The sequence below is a fragment of the Salvelinus fontinalis genome, chromosome 20 (assembly GCF_029448725.1).
Source record: "Salvelinus fontinalis isolate EN_2023a chromosome 20, ASM2944872v1, whole genome shotgun sequence".
NCBI lineage: Eukaryota > Metazoa > Chordata > Actinopteri > Salmoniformes > Salmonidae > Salvelinus > Salvelinus fontinalis.
The window spans coordinates 5,534,196-5,552,524 of record NC_074684.1 but is presented as its reverse complement, the minus strand read 5'-3'; the positions used below and the strand labels follow the sequence as shown (position 1 = coordinate 5,552,524).

At 47.3% G+C, this 18,329-nt stretch overlaps 1 protein-coding gene across 2 annotated transcripts in view; it reads left to right on the top strand.

Annotated features, from left to right (window-relative positions):
• Positions 1 to 18,329, top strand: part of LOC129817185 (kelch-like protein 29) — a 369,971-nt gene that overhangs the window by 294,957 nt on the left and 56,685 nt on the right. For both annotated transcript variants that reach the window (XM_055872179.1, XM_055872180.1), the window contains 2 exons: positions 6,723 to 6,835; positions 7,026 to 7,172. In XM_055872179.1, coding sequence (XP_055728154.1) covers positions 6,723 to 6,835; positions 7,026 to 7,172 — 260 coding nt within the window. The remainder of the gene's footprint in view (positions 1 to 6,722; positions 6,836 to 7,025; positions 7,173 to 18,329) is intronic.

Genomic DNA, 18,329 nt, shown 5'->3' with positions numbered 1-18,329 from the left:
GGTACAGTGTATAACCTTGGAACAAAGACATTGATATCATGTCAGGGATATTGAAGTTCGCAACAAATGTACTGAAGAGATGCAAAATGAATTAATTTTGGCCATGGTACATTGAGTTCAGATTTTTTTAGTGTGACAAAACACACCTCAACTTATTTAACATATTATTTTGTCCATCATATTAGAACAACTTCAAGTCACAAGAAATAAAACGTGGGAGGATTTACAACCGGCGGCTATGGAACCTTCCAGAGCCTGGAATAAAACTCCTTTATTCTCTATGTCTGCAATCTGCTCCACTGAGTTTATGAGATATTGCACACCATGCAACACGCACACACACACGCCATATAATAACAGATGGATACTGCACAGACTCTCTTAAAATATATATTTTTGTCACATACGCCGAATACAACCGGTATAGACCTTACAGTGAAATGCTTACTTACAAGCCCTTAACCAACAATGCAGTTCAAGAAATAGAGTTTTAAAAAGATTGACAAAATAAACTAAAGTAAAAAAAAATATCAAATCAATCAAAAAGTAACACAGTACATTTACATAACAATAACGAGGCTATACTGTATACAGGGGGTACCGGTGCAGAGTCAATGTGCGAGGGTACAGGTTATCTGAGATCATTTGTAAGGTGACGATGCATAGATAATAAACAGTGAATATTAGCAGTGTTGTTCAGCAGTCTTATGTCTTGGGGGTAGAAGTTGTTAAGAAGCCTTTTGGTCCTAGACTTGGTGATCTGGTACCGCTTGCCAGGCGGTAGCAGAGAGAACAGTCTATGACTTAGGTGACTGGAGTCTTTGACAATTTTTTGGGCCTTCCTCTGACACCGCCTAGTATGTAGGTCCTGGATGTCAGGAAGCTTAGCCCCAGAGTGATGTACTGGGCCGTAGGCACTACCCTCTGTAGCACCTTACGGTCAGATGCCGAGCAGTTGCCATACCAGGCAGAGATGCAACTGGTCAGGATGCTCTCGATGGTGCAGCTGTACAACATTTTGAGGATATGGGGACCCATGCCAAATATTTTCATTCTCTTTAGGGGGAAAAGGTGTTGTTGTGCCCTCTTCACAACTGTCTTGGTGTGTTTGGACCGTGATAGTTTGTTGGTGATGTGGACACCAAGGAACTTGAAACTCTCGACCCGCTCCACTACAGCCCCGTCAATGTTAATGGGTGCCTGTTCAACCCTCCACCTACTTTGTCTTGCTCACATTGAGAGAGAGATTGTTTTCCTGGCATCATACTGCCAGGGCTCTAACCTCCTCACTATAGGCTGCCTCGTCGGTGATCAGGCCTACTGGACCACTGTTGTGTCGTCAGCAAACTTAATGATGGTGTTGGAGTCATGCTTGGCCACTGTAGTTGTGGGTGAACAGGGAGTACAGGAGGGGACTAAGCACGCACTCCTGAGGGGCCCCAGTGTTGAGGATCAGCGTGTCAGATGGGTTGTTGCCTACCCTTACCCCTTGGGGGCAGCCCATCAGGAAGTCCATTATCCAGTTGCAGAGGGAGGTGTTTAGTCCCCGGGTCCTTAGCTTAGTGATGAGCTTTGTGGGCACTATGGTGTTGAACGCTGAGCTGTAATCAATGAACACATACGGGTTCCTCTTGTCCAGGTGGGAAAGGGCAGTGTGGAGTACTATTGAGATCAAACAAAATCAAATGTTATTTGTCACATGCGCCGAATACCACAGGTGTAGACCTTACAGTGAAATGCTTACTTACAAGCCCTTAACCGACAATGCAGTTTTAAGAAAAATACCGCCCCAAAAAATCTTTGCGTCATCTGTGAATCTGTTGGGGCAGTATGCGAATTGGAGTGGGTCTAGGGTTTATGGCATGATGGTGTTGATGTGAGCCATGAACAGCCTTTCAAGCACTTCATGGATACCGACGTGAGTGTTACGGTGCGGTAATCATTTAGGCAGGTTACCTTCGCTTTCTTGGTCACAGGAACTATGGTGGTCTGTTTGAAACATGTAGGTATTACAGACTCGGCCAGGGAGAGGTTGAAAATGTCAGCGGACACCTGCCAGTTGGTCAGTGCATGCTCTGAGTACACGTCCTGGTAATCCGTCTGACCCCTCGGCTTTGTGAATGTTGACCTGTTTAAAGGTCTTGCTCACATCGGCTACGGAGAGCGTGATCACACAGTCGTCTGGAACAGCTGGTGCTCTCATGCATGCTTCAGTGTTGCTGGCCTCAAAGAGAACATAAAAGGCATTTAGCTCGTCTGGTAGGCTTGTGTCACTGGGCAGCTCGCTCCAGTACTTTTACTGAAATGTTGATTCATGTGCACTGTCCTTGTAAAAAATAAACTCAAACTCAATAGCTTTCAAGCCCTGACACATCCGACGAGTGTCAGAGCCGGTGTCGTAGGATTCAATCTTAGTCCTGTATTGATGCTTTGCCTGTTTGATGGTTCATCTGAGGGCATAGCGGGATTTCTTATAAGCGTCATAATATTGTCCCACTCCTTGAAAGCGGCAGCTCTAGCCTTTAATTCGGTGCGGATGTTGCCTGTAATCCATGGCTTCTGGTTGGGAAATGTACAGTTGAAGTCGGAAGTTTACATACACTAAGTTGACTGTGCCTTTAAACAGCTTGGAACATTCCAGATAATATCATGGCTTTAGAAGCTTCTGATAGGGTAATTTACATCATTTGAGTCAATTGGAGGCCTACCTTCAAACTCAGTGCCTCTTTGCTTGACATCATGGTAAAATCAAAAGAAATCTTGGAGAAATGTCCTCTGGTCTGATGAAACAAAAATAGAACTGTTTGGCCATAATGACCATTGTTATGTTTTGAGGAAAAAGGGGAAGGCTTGCAAACACCATCTCAACCGTGGAGCACGGGGGTGGCAGCATCATGTTGTGGGGGTGCTTTACTGCAGGAGGGACTGGTGCACTTCACAAAATAGATGGCATCTTGAAGAATAGAATTATGTGGATATATTAAAGCAACATCTCAAGACATCAGTCAGGAAGTTAAAGCTTGGTAGCAAATGGGTCTTCCAAATGGACAATGACCCCAAGCATACTTCCAAAGTTGTGGCAAAATGGCTTAAGGACAACAAAGTCAAGGTATTGGAGTGGCCATCACAAAGCCCTGACCTCCATCCTATAGAAAATGTGTGGGCAGAACTGAAAAAGCGTGTGCGATCAAGGAGGCCTTCAAACCTGACTGTTACACCAGCTCTGTCAGGAATGGGCCAAAATTCACCCAACTTATTGTGGGAAGCCTGTGGAAGGCTACCCGAAACGTTTGACCCAAGATAAACAATTTAAAGGCAATGCCAACAAATACTAATTGAGTGTATGTAAACTTCTGACCCACTGGGAATGTGATGAAATAAATAAAAGCTGAAATAAATAATTCTCTCTACTATTATTTTGACATTTCACATTGATAAAATAAAGTGGTGATCCTAACTGACCTAAGACGGGGGATTTTTACTTGGATTAAATGTCAGGAATTGTGAAAAACTGAGTTTAAATGTATTTGGCTCAGGTGTATGTAAACTTACGACTTCACCTGTACGTACCTTCACTGTGGGGACGACGTCGTCGATGCACTTATTGATGAAGCCTATGACTGAGGTGGTATACTCCTCAATGCCATTGGATGAATCCCGTAACATATTCCAGTCTGTGCTAGCAAAACAGTCCTGTAGCGTAGCATCCGCGTCATCTGAGACTTCCGTATTGAGCGAGTCACCTCAGGTGAGTTATACCTCGAGACTTCTTTAATATTAGACATTGCGCACCAGCAGTTATTGACAAATAGACACACACCCCCACCCCTCTTCTTACCAGACGTAGGTGCTCTGTTCTGCCGATGCCCTGAGAAGCCAGCCAGCTCTATATTATGTGTCATCGTACAGCCAAGTCTCGGTGAAACATAAGATATTACAGTTTCTAATGTCCTGTTGGTAGGATAGTCTTAATCGTAGTAGATCGTCCAGTTTGTTTTCCAATGATTGCACGTTGGCCAATAATACAGAGGGTAATGGTTATTTACTCACTTGCCGATGAATTCTCACAAGGCACCCAGACCTCCTGTATTTCCGTATTTTCTTCACACGAATTATGGGGATGTGGGCCTGGTCTCCGGGAAGCAGTATATCCTTCGCGTCGTAGTCATTAAAGAAAAAATATTTTTCCAGTTCGAGGTAAGTAATCGTTGTTCTGATGACCAGAAGATATTTTCGGTCATAAGAGACTGTAGCAGCAACATTGTGTTCAAAATGATTTAACTTCTCTAGGGTATGTGGGACGGTAGCGTCCCACCTAACCAACAGCCAGTGAAATTGCAGGGCGCCAAATTCAAAACAACAGAAATCTCACAATTAAAATTCCTCAAACATACAAGCATTATACACCATTTTAAAGATAAACCTCTCGTTAATCCAACCAAAGTGTCGGATTTCAAAACGGATTTACGGCGAAAGCACACCTTGCGATTATGTTAGGTCAGTACATAGCCACAGAAATACTCAGTCATTTTTCCAGCCAAAGAGAGAAGTAACAAAAAGCAGAAATAGAGTTAAAATGAATCACTAACCTTTGATCTTCATCAGATGACACTCATAGGATTTCATGTTACACAATACATGTATGTTTTGTTCGGTAAAGTTCATATTTATATCCAACAATCTGAGTTTAGGCGGGACGCTACTGTCTCACTTGGCCAAAAGCCAGAGAAAATGCAGCGCACCAAATTCTAATTAATTACTATAAAAATCTAACTTTCCTTAAATCATAACATGAAAGATACCAAATTAAAGCTACAACATCCAGTGAAAGCTACACGTGTTTTGAATCCAGCCAACATGTCAGAATTCAAATAGGCTTTTCGGCTAAAGCATACGATGCTATTATCTGAGCACCATAGTAAACAAAAGAGAGAAAACATTTCAACCCTGCTGGCGCGACACAAAACGCAGAAATAAAAATATTATTCATGCCTTTGACGAGCTTCTGTTGTTGGCACTCCAATATGTCCCATAAACATCACAAATGGTCCTTTTGTTCGATTAATTCCGTCAATATATATCCAAAATGTCCATTTATTTGGCGCGTTTGATCCAGAAAAACACTGGTTCCAACCTGCGCAACGTGACGACAAAATATCTCAAAAGTTACCTGTAAACTTTGCCAAAACGTTTCAAACTACTTTTGTAATACAACTTTAGGCATTTTTTAAAGTAAATAATCGATAAAATTGAAGATCTGTGTTCAATACAGGAAGAAAACAAACTCAAGCATGCTTTCTGGTCTTGCGCCTCTATCAAATAGTACACATGAAGTGACACTTTTTCAAGATGGCCGTACTTCTTCATTACACAAAGGAATAACCTCAACCAATTTCTAAAGACTGGTGACATCCAGTGGAAGCGGTAGGAACTGCAAGCAAGTCCCTTAGAAATCTGGATTCCCAATGAAAACTCATTGAAAACAGGGTAACCTCAAACAAAAAAAATCTGAATGGTTTGACCTGCTACATAAGTTCTTGTTATAGTTACAGACATGATTCAAACAGTTTTAGAAACTTCAGAGTGTTTTCTAACCAAATATATTAATAATATGCATATCTTATCTTCTGGGGATGAATAGCTGGCAGTTTAATTTGGGCATGCTTTTCATCCAAAATTCCGAATGATGCCCCCTACCCTAGAGAAGTTAAACAATGCGAAAAAACTAACAAAATAGCACAATTGGTTAGGAGCCTGTAAAATTGCAGCCATCCCCTCCGGCGCCATCTGAAGACCGACACAAATGAACCTGAATGAATGGTACCTGTGGAATCAATTAAGATCAAACCAAATAAGAATACCAAACACATTTCAACCTCGTTTAATATTGATTAGATATAGAGACAGCTCTGTAAAGGTATTGATTGGTCTAGCTGTAGTTATTATTACACATTCTCACGCCCCCTCAGACTTCTCGCTCTCTCTCAGAAACAGTAAAAACACATCTGCTCACATCTGCTCAAACAGCACATGAACAGACTACAGCTGTATTCGTTTCAGAAGGCTTTGTTTCCCTATTCAGCTTCAACACACTGAGTTAACTTTAGACTTTAACAGACACTTTCTCACATCTTTTATTATTATATTTTGGTCTTGTAGTGGTGAGATTCTCCACGACCTTCCCTGGTGATAATTGTATAGGCAGCTGGTACACACACACACACGCGCACACACGCACACACTTATAGTGCTCTGTGCTTATAGATGGGAGATCTGGTGGTGGTCCGTACCAATGTCTCATTTGATCAGGCCTCACACTGTGGGCCCCAGCCCAGGGGTGTGTGTGTGAAACGTCTGGACCTGCAGTACTAATCCCTGCTATGCCTTCCCAGTCTCCTGGCCCTGCTCAGTGGGCACCTAGCGATCGATTCCCCTTGTTGTTTGTCCCTTGAGCTGTTTGAGTTATTACACTCTCTCCCTAGCCCCAGATATACACACAGATAGACCAAAGCTCTCCCCTCTTTCTCCGCCCCCCCCCCCCCCCCCATCCTGACTTTTTAATGGATGTGTGAATGACAATCTCTAAATCTCTCCCCTTTTCCCCCCTCTGTCTCTCCCTCTCACCTCCCTCTCCTCTCTTCCTCTCCCCCTCTCTTTCTCTCACCCTCTCCTCTCTCCCATCTCCTTTCGCCACCTTTTCTCTCTCTCCTCTCTCTCTGCAGAGAAACAGCTAACAGCAGGGAACTGTCTAGGTGTGCTGGGCATGGCTGAGGCTATGCGATGTACAGAGCTCCACAACATGGCCAAAGCCTTTGCACTCCAGAACTTCCCTGAGGTAGGTGGATTTACTGAATGAACCAATCGAATGGGTTGGGTGGGTGGATTAATGCATACATGCATGAATAAATGTATACACGCATGAATGAATTTATGAGATGTTCATAAACAAAGACCATACTACCTACCAAACATGATTAAAAACTGGATTTTTATCCCAATCAAGTTTCAAAATCTTTGTTTTCTAGGCGGCGGGTCAGGAGGAGATTCTGAATGTGTCTAAGGAGGACCTGGTGGCCTACCTGTCAAATGACAGCCTCAATACCAAGACTGAGGAACTGGTCTACGAGACTGCAATCAATTGGATCAAACGAGACCCCACCTCCAGAGTACAGGTAAGGCAGGGAGGGTAGAGAGGAGGGAGGGGTTCAAATCAAATTGTATTTCTCACATGCGCCGAGTACAACAGTTGTAGACGTTAGCGTGAAATGCTTACTTACGAGACCTTTCCCAATATGCAGAGTTACAAAGTAAATAAAAAATAGAAAATAGTAACACAATAAATACCAATAGCGAGGCTATGTACAAAGGAGTACCGGTACCGAGTCAATGTGCAGGGGTACATGTTGGTAGGTGTGAAAGTGACGAGTTAATCAGGATAGATAATAAACAGAGTAGCAGCAGCGTATGTTGAAGATTGTGAAAGTTTGTGTGTATGGCATTCTTAGTTCCAGCATCAGTTTGTGGTGGTAAATAGACGGCTACGAATAAAATAGATGTGAACTCTCTTGGAAGATAGTGTGGTCTATAGCTTATCATGAGGTATTCTACCCCAGGCGAGGACATAAGACTGTAAAAACACCAGCAAATCAGCTCTCAGTGATTTTTAATTTGGAAATCTGTTCCAAAGTATTCCCACACATAAGAGAGAGATTTGTGATCGTATACAAATGTAAGCAAGGTTTGAAATTATTGTTTTATCTGTTGTGGCTACTTGTGGTCAATTTGCAGTCTATCCGCTCAAGAAAATATCGGTCCGCGGCTGAATGTAGTTGATGATCCGTGGTCTATGGCTTGGGCGGCCGGGGTATTCTTTTTCTTGGTCTTCCTCTGACACCGCCTGATATAGAGGTTCTGGATGGCAGGGAGCTCGGCCCCAGTGATGTACTGGGCTGTCCGCACCACCATCTGCAGCGCCTTGCGGTCGGATGCCAATCACTTGCCATATCAAGCGAAAATGCAGCCAGTAAATATGCTCTCAGTGGTGCAGCTGTAGAACTTTTTGAGGATCTGAAGGCCCATGCCAAATCTTTTCAGTCTCCTGAGGGGGAAGAGGCGTTGTCGTTGCCATTTTCACGACTGTATTGGTGTGTGTGGACACCGAGGAACTTGTAGCTCCCAATCCACTCCACTCCAGCCCCGTCGATGTGGTCGATGTGGACTCCATTTCATGTAGTCCACAATCAGTGCCTTTGTCTTGCTGACGTTGAGGGAGAGGTTGTTGTCCTGGCACCACACTGCCAGGTCTCTGACCTCTTCCCTATAGGCTGTCTCGTCATCGTCTGTGATCAGGCCTACCACTGTTGTGTCATCAGCAAACTTAATGATGATGTTGGAGTCGTGCACGGCCAAGCAGTTGTGTGTGACCAGGGAGTACAGGAAGGTACTAAGCACGCACCTCTGAGGGGCCCCGTGTTGAGGGTCAATGTGGCAGATGTGTTGTTACCCTCAACCCCCTGGGGGCGGCCCGCCAGGAAGTCCAGGATCCAGTTGCAGAGGGATGTGTTTAGTCCCAGGGTCCTGAGCTTAGTTATGAGCTTGGAGGGCACTATGGTGTTGAATGCTGAGCTGTAGTCAATAAACAGCATTCTCACATACTGTCATGCCTGCTCCCGCTCCCCCTCTCTGGCGCTCGAGGGCGCCATGCGGCCCATCATTACGCACACCTGTCACCATCGTTACGCGCATCAGCGCTTCATGGGACTCACCTGGACTCCATCACTTATTGATTGCCTCCCCTATGAATGTTTCATCCCTGTCTCAGCATTAATGTCGTTTTTGTTCCCCCTGTCCAGATGCTTTCTTTGTTTTGTTTCATGTCGGTTATTTATTAAATATTCACAAAATATGTACTTGCTTCTCGTCTCCCAGTGTCGGTCCTCACAGAATGCTGACACCACAATATTGGAAGCATCAGGGAGTTTTTTGTTGGTGACGTCGCGTTCGGGTGCCGCTGCCGAAGGAACCTGGGGTGCCTCAGCTGGCTCGTCAGGCTTCCATTGCTTAGCTGGCTCGAGAGGTTTTCTTGCCTCGGATGGCACGGCAGGCTCACATCCCATGTCATACCTAGGCCGGCTCGTCTGGCTCCCACATCATACTTCGGCCGGCTCGTCGGGCTCCCACGCCTCGTCGGGCTCCCACGCCTCGGCCGGCCTGTCAGGCTCCCCCCTAGGTTGGAATGCCCGGGTGGCGCCCCTAGAGGGCGGGGTACTGTCACGCCTGCTTCCGCTCCCCCTCTCTGGCGCTCGAGGGCGTCAGGTGGCCCATCATTACGCACACCTGTCAACGTCATTACGCGCATCAGCGCTTCAATGGACTCACGTGGACTCCATCACTTATTCATTGCCTCCCCTTATTCATTGCCTCCCCATTGCCTCTATTCCTCAGTTTCATCCCCGTGTCAGCATTAATGTAGTTTTTGTTCCCCTTTTCCAGGCGCTGTCCTTGTTTTGTTTCATGTCAGTTATTTATTAAATATTAACTTCCTGTACTTGCTTCTCGTCTCCCAGCGTTGGTCTTCACACATACATGTTCCTCTTATCCAGGTGCGAGAGGGCAGTGTGGAGTGCAATTGAGAGATTGTCATCTGTGGATCTGCGGTATGTGAATTGGAGTGGGTCTAGGGTAGTCACCTCATACAAGTACTTGGGAGTATGGCTAGACAGTACACTGTCCTTCTCTCAGCACATATCAAATCTGAAGGCTAACATGCTAACCAAACCGGACGTGTGCATGTTGATTTTGTACCCCCACACCAGATACGATCAGGACACGCAGGTTGATAGGATAGTCTCAAGCGAAGCTCGTCCTGTTTCTTCTCCAATGACTACACTCGCCAAAAGAACGGAGGGTAGAGGCAGTTTATATGCATAGCAACGTAGTTTCATCAGTTATGTCTGCCCCTTCTGCGTAAAATGGCACTTCTGTCGCTAAAAGGTAAAAGCAGTGGTCGAATTTGTACTGGTCCATTTTCAACATGTTCATTCAGCGTTTATGGCTACTCGACTGTAGTGTACTGTATGGCCTGGTTTGTTGCGGGAGTGCCATATAGCCCCACTGTTGAGCTAACCTGGTTAATCAGGACTTAATGCTGTTCTGACAACATCATCATCTGTTTACAGTATCATCACTCAGATTTGGGTTGCAGAGTTAGTGTTGGATCCATAAAGGTTTGTATCCTGCAGGGAGCTCCTCTCCAATCCATGTCCTCTTCTTCCACATTCGTGGAGGTTGGTTAGTCGATAGTGATGTATTGACCCTGAGACGTATCAACCACCAGTCTTATTTGTTGAAGTGTGACCAGTGTCGGGGAAGCTACTCTGAAAATATATAGTTTACCAAGATACCAATTACTTTATACTGGAAGAAGTTAAGCTACGCTAAAGTTACATTTACATTTAAGTCATTTAGCAGACGCTCTTATCCAGAGCGACTTACAAATTGGTGCATTCACCTTATGACATCCACCCTTAAGAAATGCAGTATTTACTGTGCTTAAGTAAAGTTACCCTTAAGAAATGCAGTATTTACTGTGCTTAAGTAAAGTTACCCTTAAGAAATGCAGTATTTACTGTGCTTAAGTAAAGTTACCCTTAAGAAATGCAGTATTTACTGTACTTAAGTAAAGTTACCTTGAAAAAGAAGTTCACTACATCCATACAACTTAGTGAGAAAATATCATATCTTAATCGCTATAGGATACAAATTGCAAAAACAAGATCACTCTGTGGTCATATGTTAACTTAAATGTAATGTATCTTCTTAAACACACAAATGGTGTTTCAAGTGAGCTTTATAGGCAGGTCTGATGCCGAAAAAGAAAGAAACTGAATAAAACATTTAAAAAGTAGTGTGCCGTACACCACTACATGGCAAAGAAAGTTATGTAGTAACTCGTAACAAGTAACTACTGAAAACACTACCAATATTTGAATTGAGTTCAACTACCACCGAGCTACTGCAAAATGTAATTTAATTACTAGTTATATGACATGTTGTTCACTACTGCCTAACACTGAGTGTGACCTAGTGGACACAAGCCTGGTTGCCGTCTCTGTTGAGCTAGTCTTCTTAGCTAACGTTCCACTCCTTGAGCGGTGAGGAGTTTTGGCAAATGACAGGAGAGGGTAGGAGTGGAATGTTAGCTAAGACGACTGGTACCCAGACCTAAGTGGACGATACATATCTCAGGGATATGACATCATCGGATAGCATTTTCGTTGCCTTTCAAGACAGCCCGAAACCCCAACTGCAGATGAAGGGAAGCTCCCTGCACAGTGGGTTCACTGAGAATGTTCACACTGTATCACAGGTATTGACTGTACATCTAACCTACCGAAAGCAAGCGCATTCCCTCTCGCGGAGATTGTCGTCATTGGACATGATCAGTACCCACTTTTATGTAAAAGCTTAAGAACGAGTCTCCGTCGTTTTACAGGTGCCTCGTTTTTCAGGTGCAGGGCAGAGAATTTAGGTACAGGTAGAGAGAGAAAGAGGACTGTAAGTCCTGTAGCAGCGTTTTTAATGTGTCTAGAGGAGGTAGTGTGGTTATAAATATAGCTATATATAGACTTCAAATGACCTAGAGGATGATGGTAAGACTTGGAACTAGCTTTCAACTTATTGTGACCTTATCTGAGCTCTTGTCAAAGATATGAGGGATTTTGGTGTAGAAAAACGGATTCGGGGATGTGATCAGCACAACAATGAAACTAGGACGTACTGTAGGGGGGGTAATGGTTTGGTGTGTGTTTGGGGCGGTTTCACACACACACAAGGACCTCTTGCTCTTCTGAGGATCAAAGTCAGTCAGAAAGGCTTTGACCAGTTCACTTCCTCTCAGGTCAGCATTCATCTCACAGCCTATTGGACAGGAGAGAACAGCGAATCAGAGCATGGCAAGGGAACGAGGGGTTCGTGAAACGGACAGACATTTCACCTGCCGTCCACTCCTATTCCTCCTTTCCTCTCTCTTCTCTGTCTCCTTGTTGCTAAGTCAGAGATAAAAAAACGAATACCTTATAACAGTCAGCGGTTTCTCAAATGGAGGGTCAGGACCCAATGGTGAGTTGCTGCTCATTCCTATTTGCGGCTGATTCCTTTTGGGTCACAGCTTTAGACTTGGGTCTCTGGTTTTGTTTACTCACAACAACACCTTCCCAAAGGTGACATTTAGAGAGCGAGAGGGAGAAGGAAAGCGAGACAGTGAGAGGAGCGGGGCCCCAGTGTCCCTGTGCTCAGTAGGAATCAGATTTTCAGTGATGCTCGCTCTGCTGTGTGCCATGACATTATAGGAGTGGAGCTGTGATGGAGCTCAGGGCCAGTCTCAAATCTCTGGGCCATGTGTGACAGATAGACACACTAAAACTACTGCCACTAGAGAGAGGAGGGGAGAGGAGGGGAGGGAAGAGGAGTGAAGGAGGGGAGAGAAGAGGAGTGAAGGTTAGGGAGTAAAGGAGAGGGGATGAGAGGGCGTGAAGGAGGAGCGGGAGGTTCTTTCCACAAGAGAAACTGACCCCAGCATTTGAGTTGACACGCTCTGCTCACCACAAGCTAATTTTCACCTTTCCTCTCCCTCCCTCCACACCTCCCCACGTCCCTCTCTCCTGCCATTTGGAAAAAGAGTGCAGTGGAAATTGCTCCCCTGGAACCTGTGATATTTTTTAATGACACGTCAGGGCCAATTGTCACAGGGCTGACACTCTCTGAGAGGAGGGAGAAAAACACCAAACGCTGGGGGCTGTATGTATGTGTGTGTGTGTGTGTGTGTGACGGGGGCTGAGTAAATAATATGCAATTTTCCTTCTAGAGTGAGGAAACAGAAACAGGGGGCTGGACATCGCTGAGAGCCAGAGAGAGAGCCAGAGAGAGAGCCAGAGAGAGAGCCAGAGAGAGATAGAGAGAGATAGAGAGAGATAGAGAGAGATAGAGAGAGATAGAGAGAGATAGAGAGAGAGAGAGAGAGAGAGAGAGAGAGAGAGAGAGAGAGAGAGAGAGAGAGAGAGAGAGAGAGAGAGAGAGAGAGATAGAGAGTGTTTGAGCATTAATAATGGGTTTGTGCAAGACTCACGCGAGAGAACAAGACAGAGAGCGAGAGAACAAGACAGAGAGCGAGAGAATAAGACAGAGAGCGAGAGAATAAGACAGAGAGCGAGAGAATAAGACGGACGGACAGAGAGACGGAAGCGACGGACAGAGAGACGGAAGCGACGGACAGAGAGACGGAAGCGACGGACAGAGAGACGGAAGCGACGGACAGAGAGACGGAAGCGACGGACAGAGAGACGGAAGCGACGGACAGAGAGACGGAAGCGACGGACAGAGAGACGGAAGCGACGGACAGAGAGACGGAAGCGACGGACAGAGAGACGGAAGCGACGGACAGAGAGACGGAAGCGACGGACAGAGAGACGGAAGCGACGGACAGAGAGACGGAAGCGACGGACAGAGAGACGGAAGCGACGGACAGAGAGACGGACCGAAGATAGAGAGACAGAGAGAGAGACGGACACGGAGAGAGACAGACCGAAGATAGAGAGACATAGAGAGAGACGGACCCGGAGAGAGACGGACCCGGAGAGAGACAGACCCGGAGAGAGACAGACCCGGAGAGAGACAGACCCGGAGAGAGACAGACCCGGAGAGAGACAGACCCGGAGAGAGACAGACCCGGAGAGAGACAGACCCGGAGAGAGACAGACCCGGAGAGAGACAGACCCGGAGAGAGACAGACCCCGAGAGAGACAGACCCCGAGAGAGACAGACCCCGAGAGAGACAGACCCCGAGAGAGACAGACCCCGAGAGAGACAGACCCGGAGAGAGACACAGAAACAGAGAGACACAGAGAGAGAGAGACAGACCCGAAGAGAGACAGACCCGAAGAGAGACAGACCCGAAGAGAGACAGACCCGAAGAGAGACAGACCCGAAGAGAGACAGACCCGAAGAGAGACAGACCCGAAGAGAGACAGACCCGAAGAGAGACAGACATAGAGAGAGACAGACATAGAGAGAGACAGACCCGGAGAGAGACACAGAGAGACAGACCCAGAGAGAGACAGACCCGGAGAGAGACAGACCCGGAGAGAGACGGACCCGGAGAGAGACGGACCCGGAGAGAGACATACCCGGAGAGAGACATACCCGGAGAGAGACATACCCGGAGAGAGACAGACCCGGAGAGAGACAGACCCGGAGAGAGACAGACCCGGAGAGAGACAGACCCGGAGAGAGACAGACCCGGAGAGAGACAGACCCGGAGAGAGACAGACCCGGAGAGAGACAGACCCGGAGAGAGACACAGATAGACAGACCCAGAGAGAGACAGACCCAGAGAGAGACAGACCCAGAGAGAGACAGACCCAGAGAGAGACAGACCCAGAGAGAGACAGACCGAAGAGAGACAGACCGAAGAGAGACAGACCGAAGAGAGACAGACCGAAGAGAGACAGACCGAAGAGAGACAGACCGAAGAGAGAGACAGACCGAAGAGAGAGACACACCGAAGAGAGAGACAGACATAGAGAGAGACGGACCCGGAGAGAGACAGACCCGGAGAGAGACAGACCCGGAGAGAGACAGACCCGGAGAGAGACACAGATAGACAGACCCAGAGAGAGACAGACCCAGAGAGAGACAGACCCAGAGAGAGACAGACCCAGAGAGAGACAGACCCAGAGAGAGACAGACCCAGAGAGAGACAGACCGAAGAGAGACAGACCGAAGAGAGACAGACCGAAGAGAGAGACAGACCGAAGAGAGAGACAGACCGAAGAGAGAGACAGACATAGAGAGAGACGGACCCGGAGAGAGACAGACCCGGAGAGAGACAGACCCAGAGAGAGAAACAGAAACAGAGAGACATAGAGAGAGACAGACCCGAATAGAGACAGACCCGAATAGAGACAGACCCGAATAGAGACAGACCCGAAGAGAGACAGACCCGAAGAGAGACAGACCGAGAGAGAGACAGACCGAGAGAGAGACAGACCGAGAGAGAGACAGACCGAGAGAGAGACAGACCGAGAGAGAGACAGACCGAGAGAGACAGACACAAAGAGAGACACAAAGAGAGACACAAAGAGAGACACAAAGAGAGAGACAGACCCAGAGAGACCGACCCAGAGAGACATAGAGAGAGAGACAGACCGAAGAGAGACAGACCGAAGAGAGACAGACCGAAGAGAGACAGACCGAAGAGAGACAGACCGAAGAGAGACAGACCGAAGAGAGACAGACCGAAGAGAGACAGACCGAAGAGAGACAGACCGAAGAGAGACACAGAAACAGAGAGACAGACCCGAAGAGAGACAGACCCGAAGAGAGACAGACCCGAAGAGAGACAGACCGAGAGAGAGACAGACCGAGAGAGAGACAGACCGAGAGAGAGACAGACCGAGAGAGAGACAGACCGAGAGAGAGACAGACCGAGAGAGAGACAGACCGAGAGAGAGACAGACCGAGAGAGAGACAGACCGAGAGAGAGAGACAGACCGAGAGAGAGAGACAGACCGAGAGAGAGAGACAGACCGAGAGAGAGAGACAGACCGAGAGAGAGAGACAGACCGAGAGAGAGAGACAGACCGAGAGAGAGAGACAGACCGAGAGAGAGAGACAGACCGAGAGAGAGAGACAGACCGAGAGAGAGAGACAGACCGAGAGAGAGAGACAGACCGAGAGAGAGAGACAGACCGAGAGAGAGAGACAGACCGAGAGAGAGACAGACACAAAGAGAGACAGACACAGAGAGAGACACAAAGAGAGAGACAGACCCAGAGAGACATAGAGAGAGAGACAGACCGAAGAGAGACAGACCGAAGAGAGACAGACCGAAGAGAGACAGACCGAAGAGAGACAGACCGAAGAGAGACAGACCGAAGAGAGACAGACCGAAGAGAGACAGACCGAAGAGAGACAGACCGAAGAGAGACAGACCGAAGAGAGACACAGAAACAGAGAGACGGGCCCGGAGAGAGACGGGCCCGGAGAGAGACGGGCCCGGAGAGAGACGGGCCCGGAGAGAGACGGGCCCGGAGAGAGACGGGCCCGGAGAGAGACGGGCCCGGAGAGAGACGGGCCCGGAGAGAGACGGGCCCGGAGAGAGACGGGCCCGGAGAGAGACGGGCCCGGAGAGAGACGGGCCCGGAGAGAGACGGACCCGGAGAGAGACAGACCCGGAGAGAGACAGACCCGGAGAGAGACAGACCCGGAGAGAGACAGACCCGGAGAGAGACAGACCCGGAGAGAGACAGACCCGGAGAGAGACAGACCCGGAGAGAGACAGACCGAAGAGAGACAGACCGAAGAGAGACACAGAAACAGAGAGACGGGCCCGGAGAGAGACGGGCCCGGAGAGAGACGGGCCCGGAGAGAGACGGGCCCGGAGAGAGACGGGCCCGGAGAGAGACGGGCCCGGAGAGAGACGGGCCCGGAGAGAGACGGGCCCGGAGAGAGACGGGCCCGGAGAGAGACGGGCACGGAGAGTCTGGAGAGACCAAGACAGAGAGATGGAGAGAGATGGAGACAGACAAAGACCCCTAATGTGACATTTAATGGTGGATTTGGTAGATCTAAAGAGCCAGTCATTCACTACACTCTGGGAAAAGAGTTCACACATCAAAAAATAATAATGGGCATCTGACGTTTGCCATTTCAGAACCCACAAAGTTTTTTTTAAATGAATGGAAAGTTATTACATGTTATATTAATAGTGTTTATCTTATTTCTCTCTTAGTGAAGGTCTTTAAAATGTGATTTCAGCAGGCGTAGAGAAGAACCAAACAGATTGATTATCCCAATCTGTTTTCTAAGACACTGCAATGTTATATAAACACTGGAGCACGAAAGACTGTCCCTCACCACAAAATAAGTGTAGACAGACTCCCTCCTTGCGGTTTAGCAAACGTCTGTAGTGCGTGTTCACCAAACATACATTGTGCTTTAACAAAGAACTCTCCTTACAAAGCCAGATCAACACAGAACACACCCGGAAGGCCTCTGTCTACATGGATTAACAGGAAAAAGGCTGATTTGGGAGGGGTGAGCTAGCTAGCGTGTTATTGAGTGAAGTCATGCTGAAACTGCCCCTCAGAGCAAAATTGCTGTGTGTGTGTGTGTGTGTGTGTGTGTGTGTGTGTGTGTGTGTGTGTGTGTGTGTGTGTGTGTGTGTGTGTGTGTGTGTGTGTGTGTGTGTGTGTATACCTACCTGTAGATAGCCGTGGTCGTGTCCTGCCTCTTCCATATCCTCAATCCCACCACCTCTCCTCATCCCTTCATCACACACACACACACACACACACACACACACACACACACACACACACACACACACACACACACACACACACACACACACACACACACACACACACACACACACACACACCACTAACCTGAGGGAGAACACAACACACACACACCATTGCGTGAGCCTAGCCCTATTAACGTTTGTTGGTCCAGGTGAATGAGTTTGTTGGCGCTCTGAGGCGAAACATGTCTATGCGCTCTAGTAAACTCCAACCCCACAGCCTACACATAGTCTACACCACAGGAGGTTGGTAACACCTTAATTGGGGAGGATGGGCTCGTGGTAAAGGCTGGAGTGGAGTTTGTGAAATGGTGTCACATACTTCAAACACAGGGTTTCCCGTTTATTTGATGCCATTCTCTCTGTTCCGGCCGTTATTGTGAGCCGTCCTCCCCTCAGCAGCCTCCACCGGTTTACACACATGCACTTTGAACTCGCAGTCTGTATTTTGTTCATCCCTCTCTTCTTTCGGTTCTTTCTTTAGGGGGATTGCTGTATTTGTGAGTGTGTGTCAGTCACATTCTACGGTCCATTTTTCACTGTGAGCTGTTTAGTCTTTTTAGTGACGGACAGTGAATAAATATGAGCATGCAGGTATCATTTGTATATAAAAACTGCATGGTGCCACACACACACAGTTGTAAGTTGTAAATGGGCTGCGTTTCAGCTGAGGCAGGGATAATCTATCTGGTATTGTGTCTACGATCTGTCAGACTACAGGTGAGATCTAGCCGGGAGGACGACACACACACACACACACACACAGATGAATAATGTCCACCCTGCGTTTCCCTCTCTACTACTCTGTGGGGACTGTGTGTGTGTGTGTGTGTGTGTGTGTGTGTGTGTGTGTGTGTGTGTGTGTGTGTGTGTGTGTGTGTGTGTGTGTGTGTGTGTGTGTGTGTGTGTGTGTGTGTGTGTGTGTGTGTGTGTGTGTGTGTGTGTGTGTGTGTGTGTGTGTGTGTGT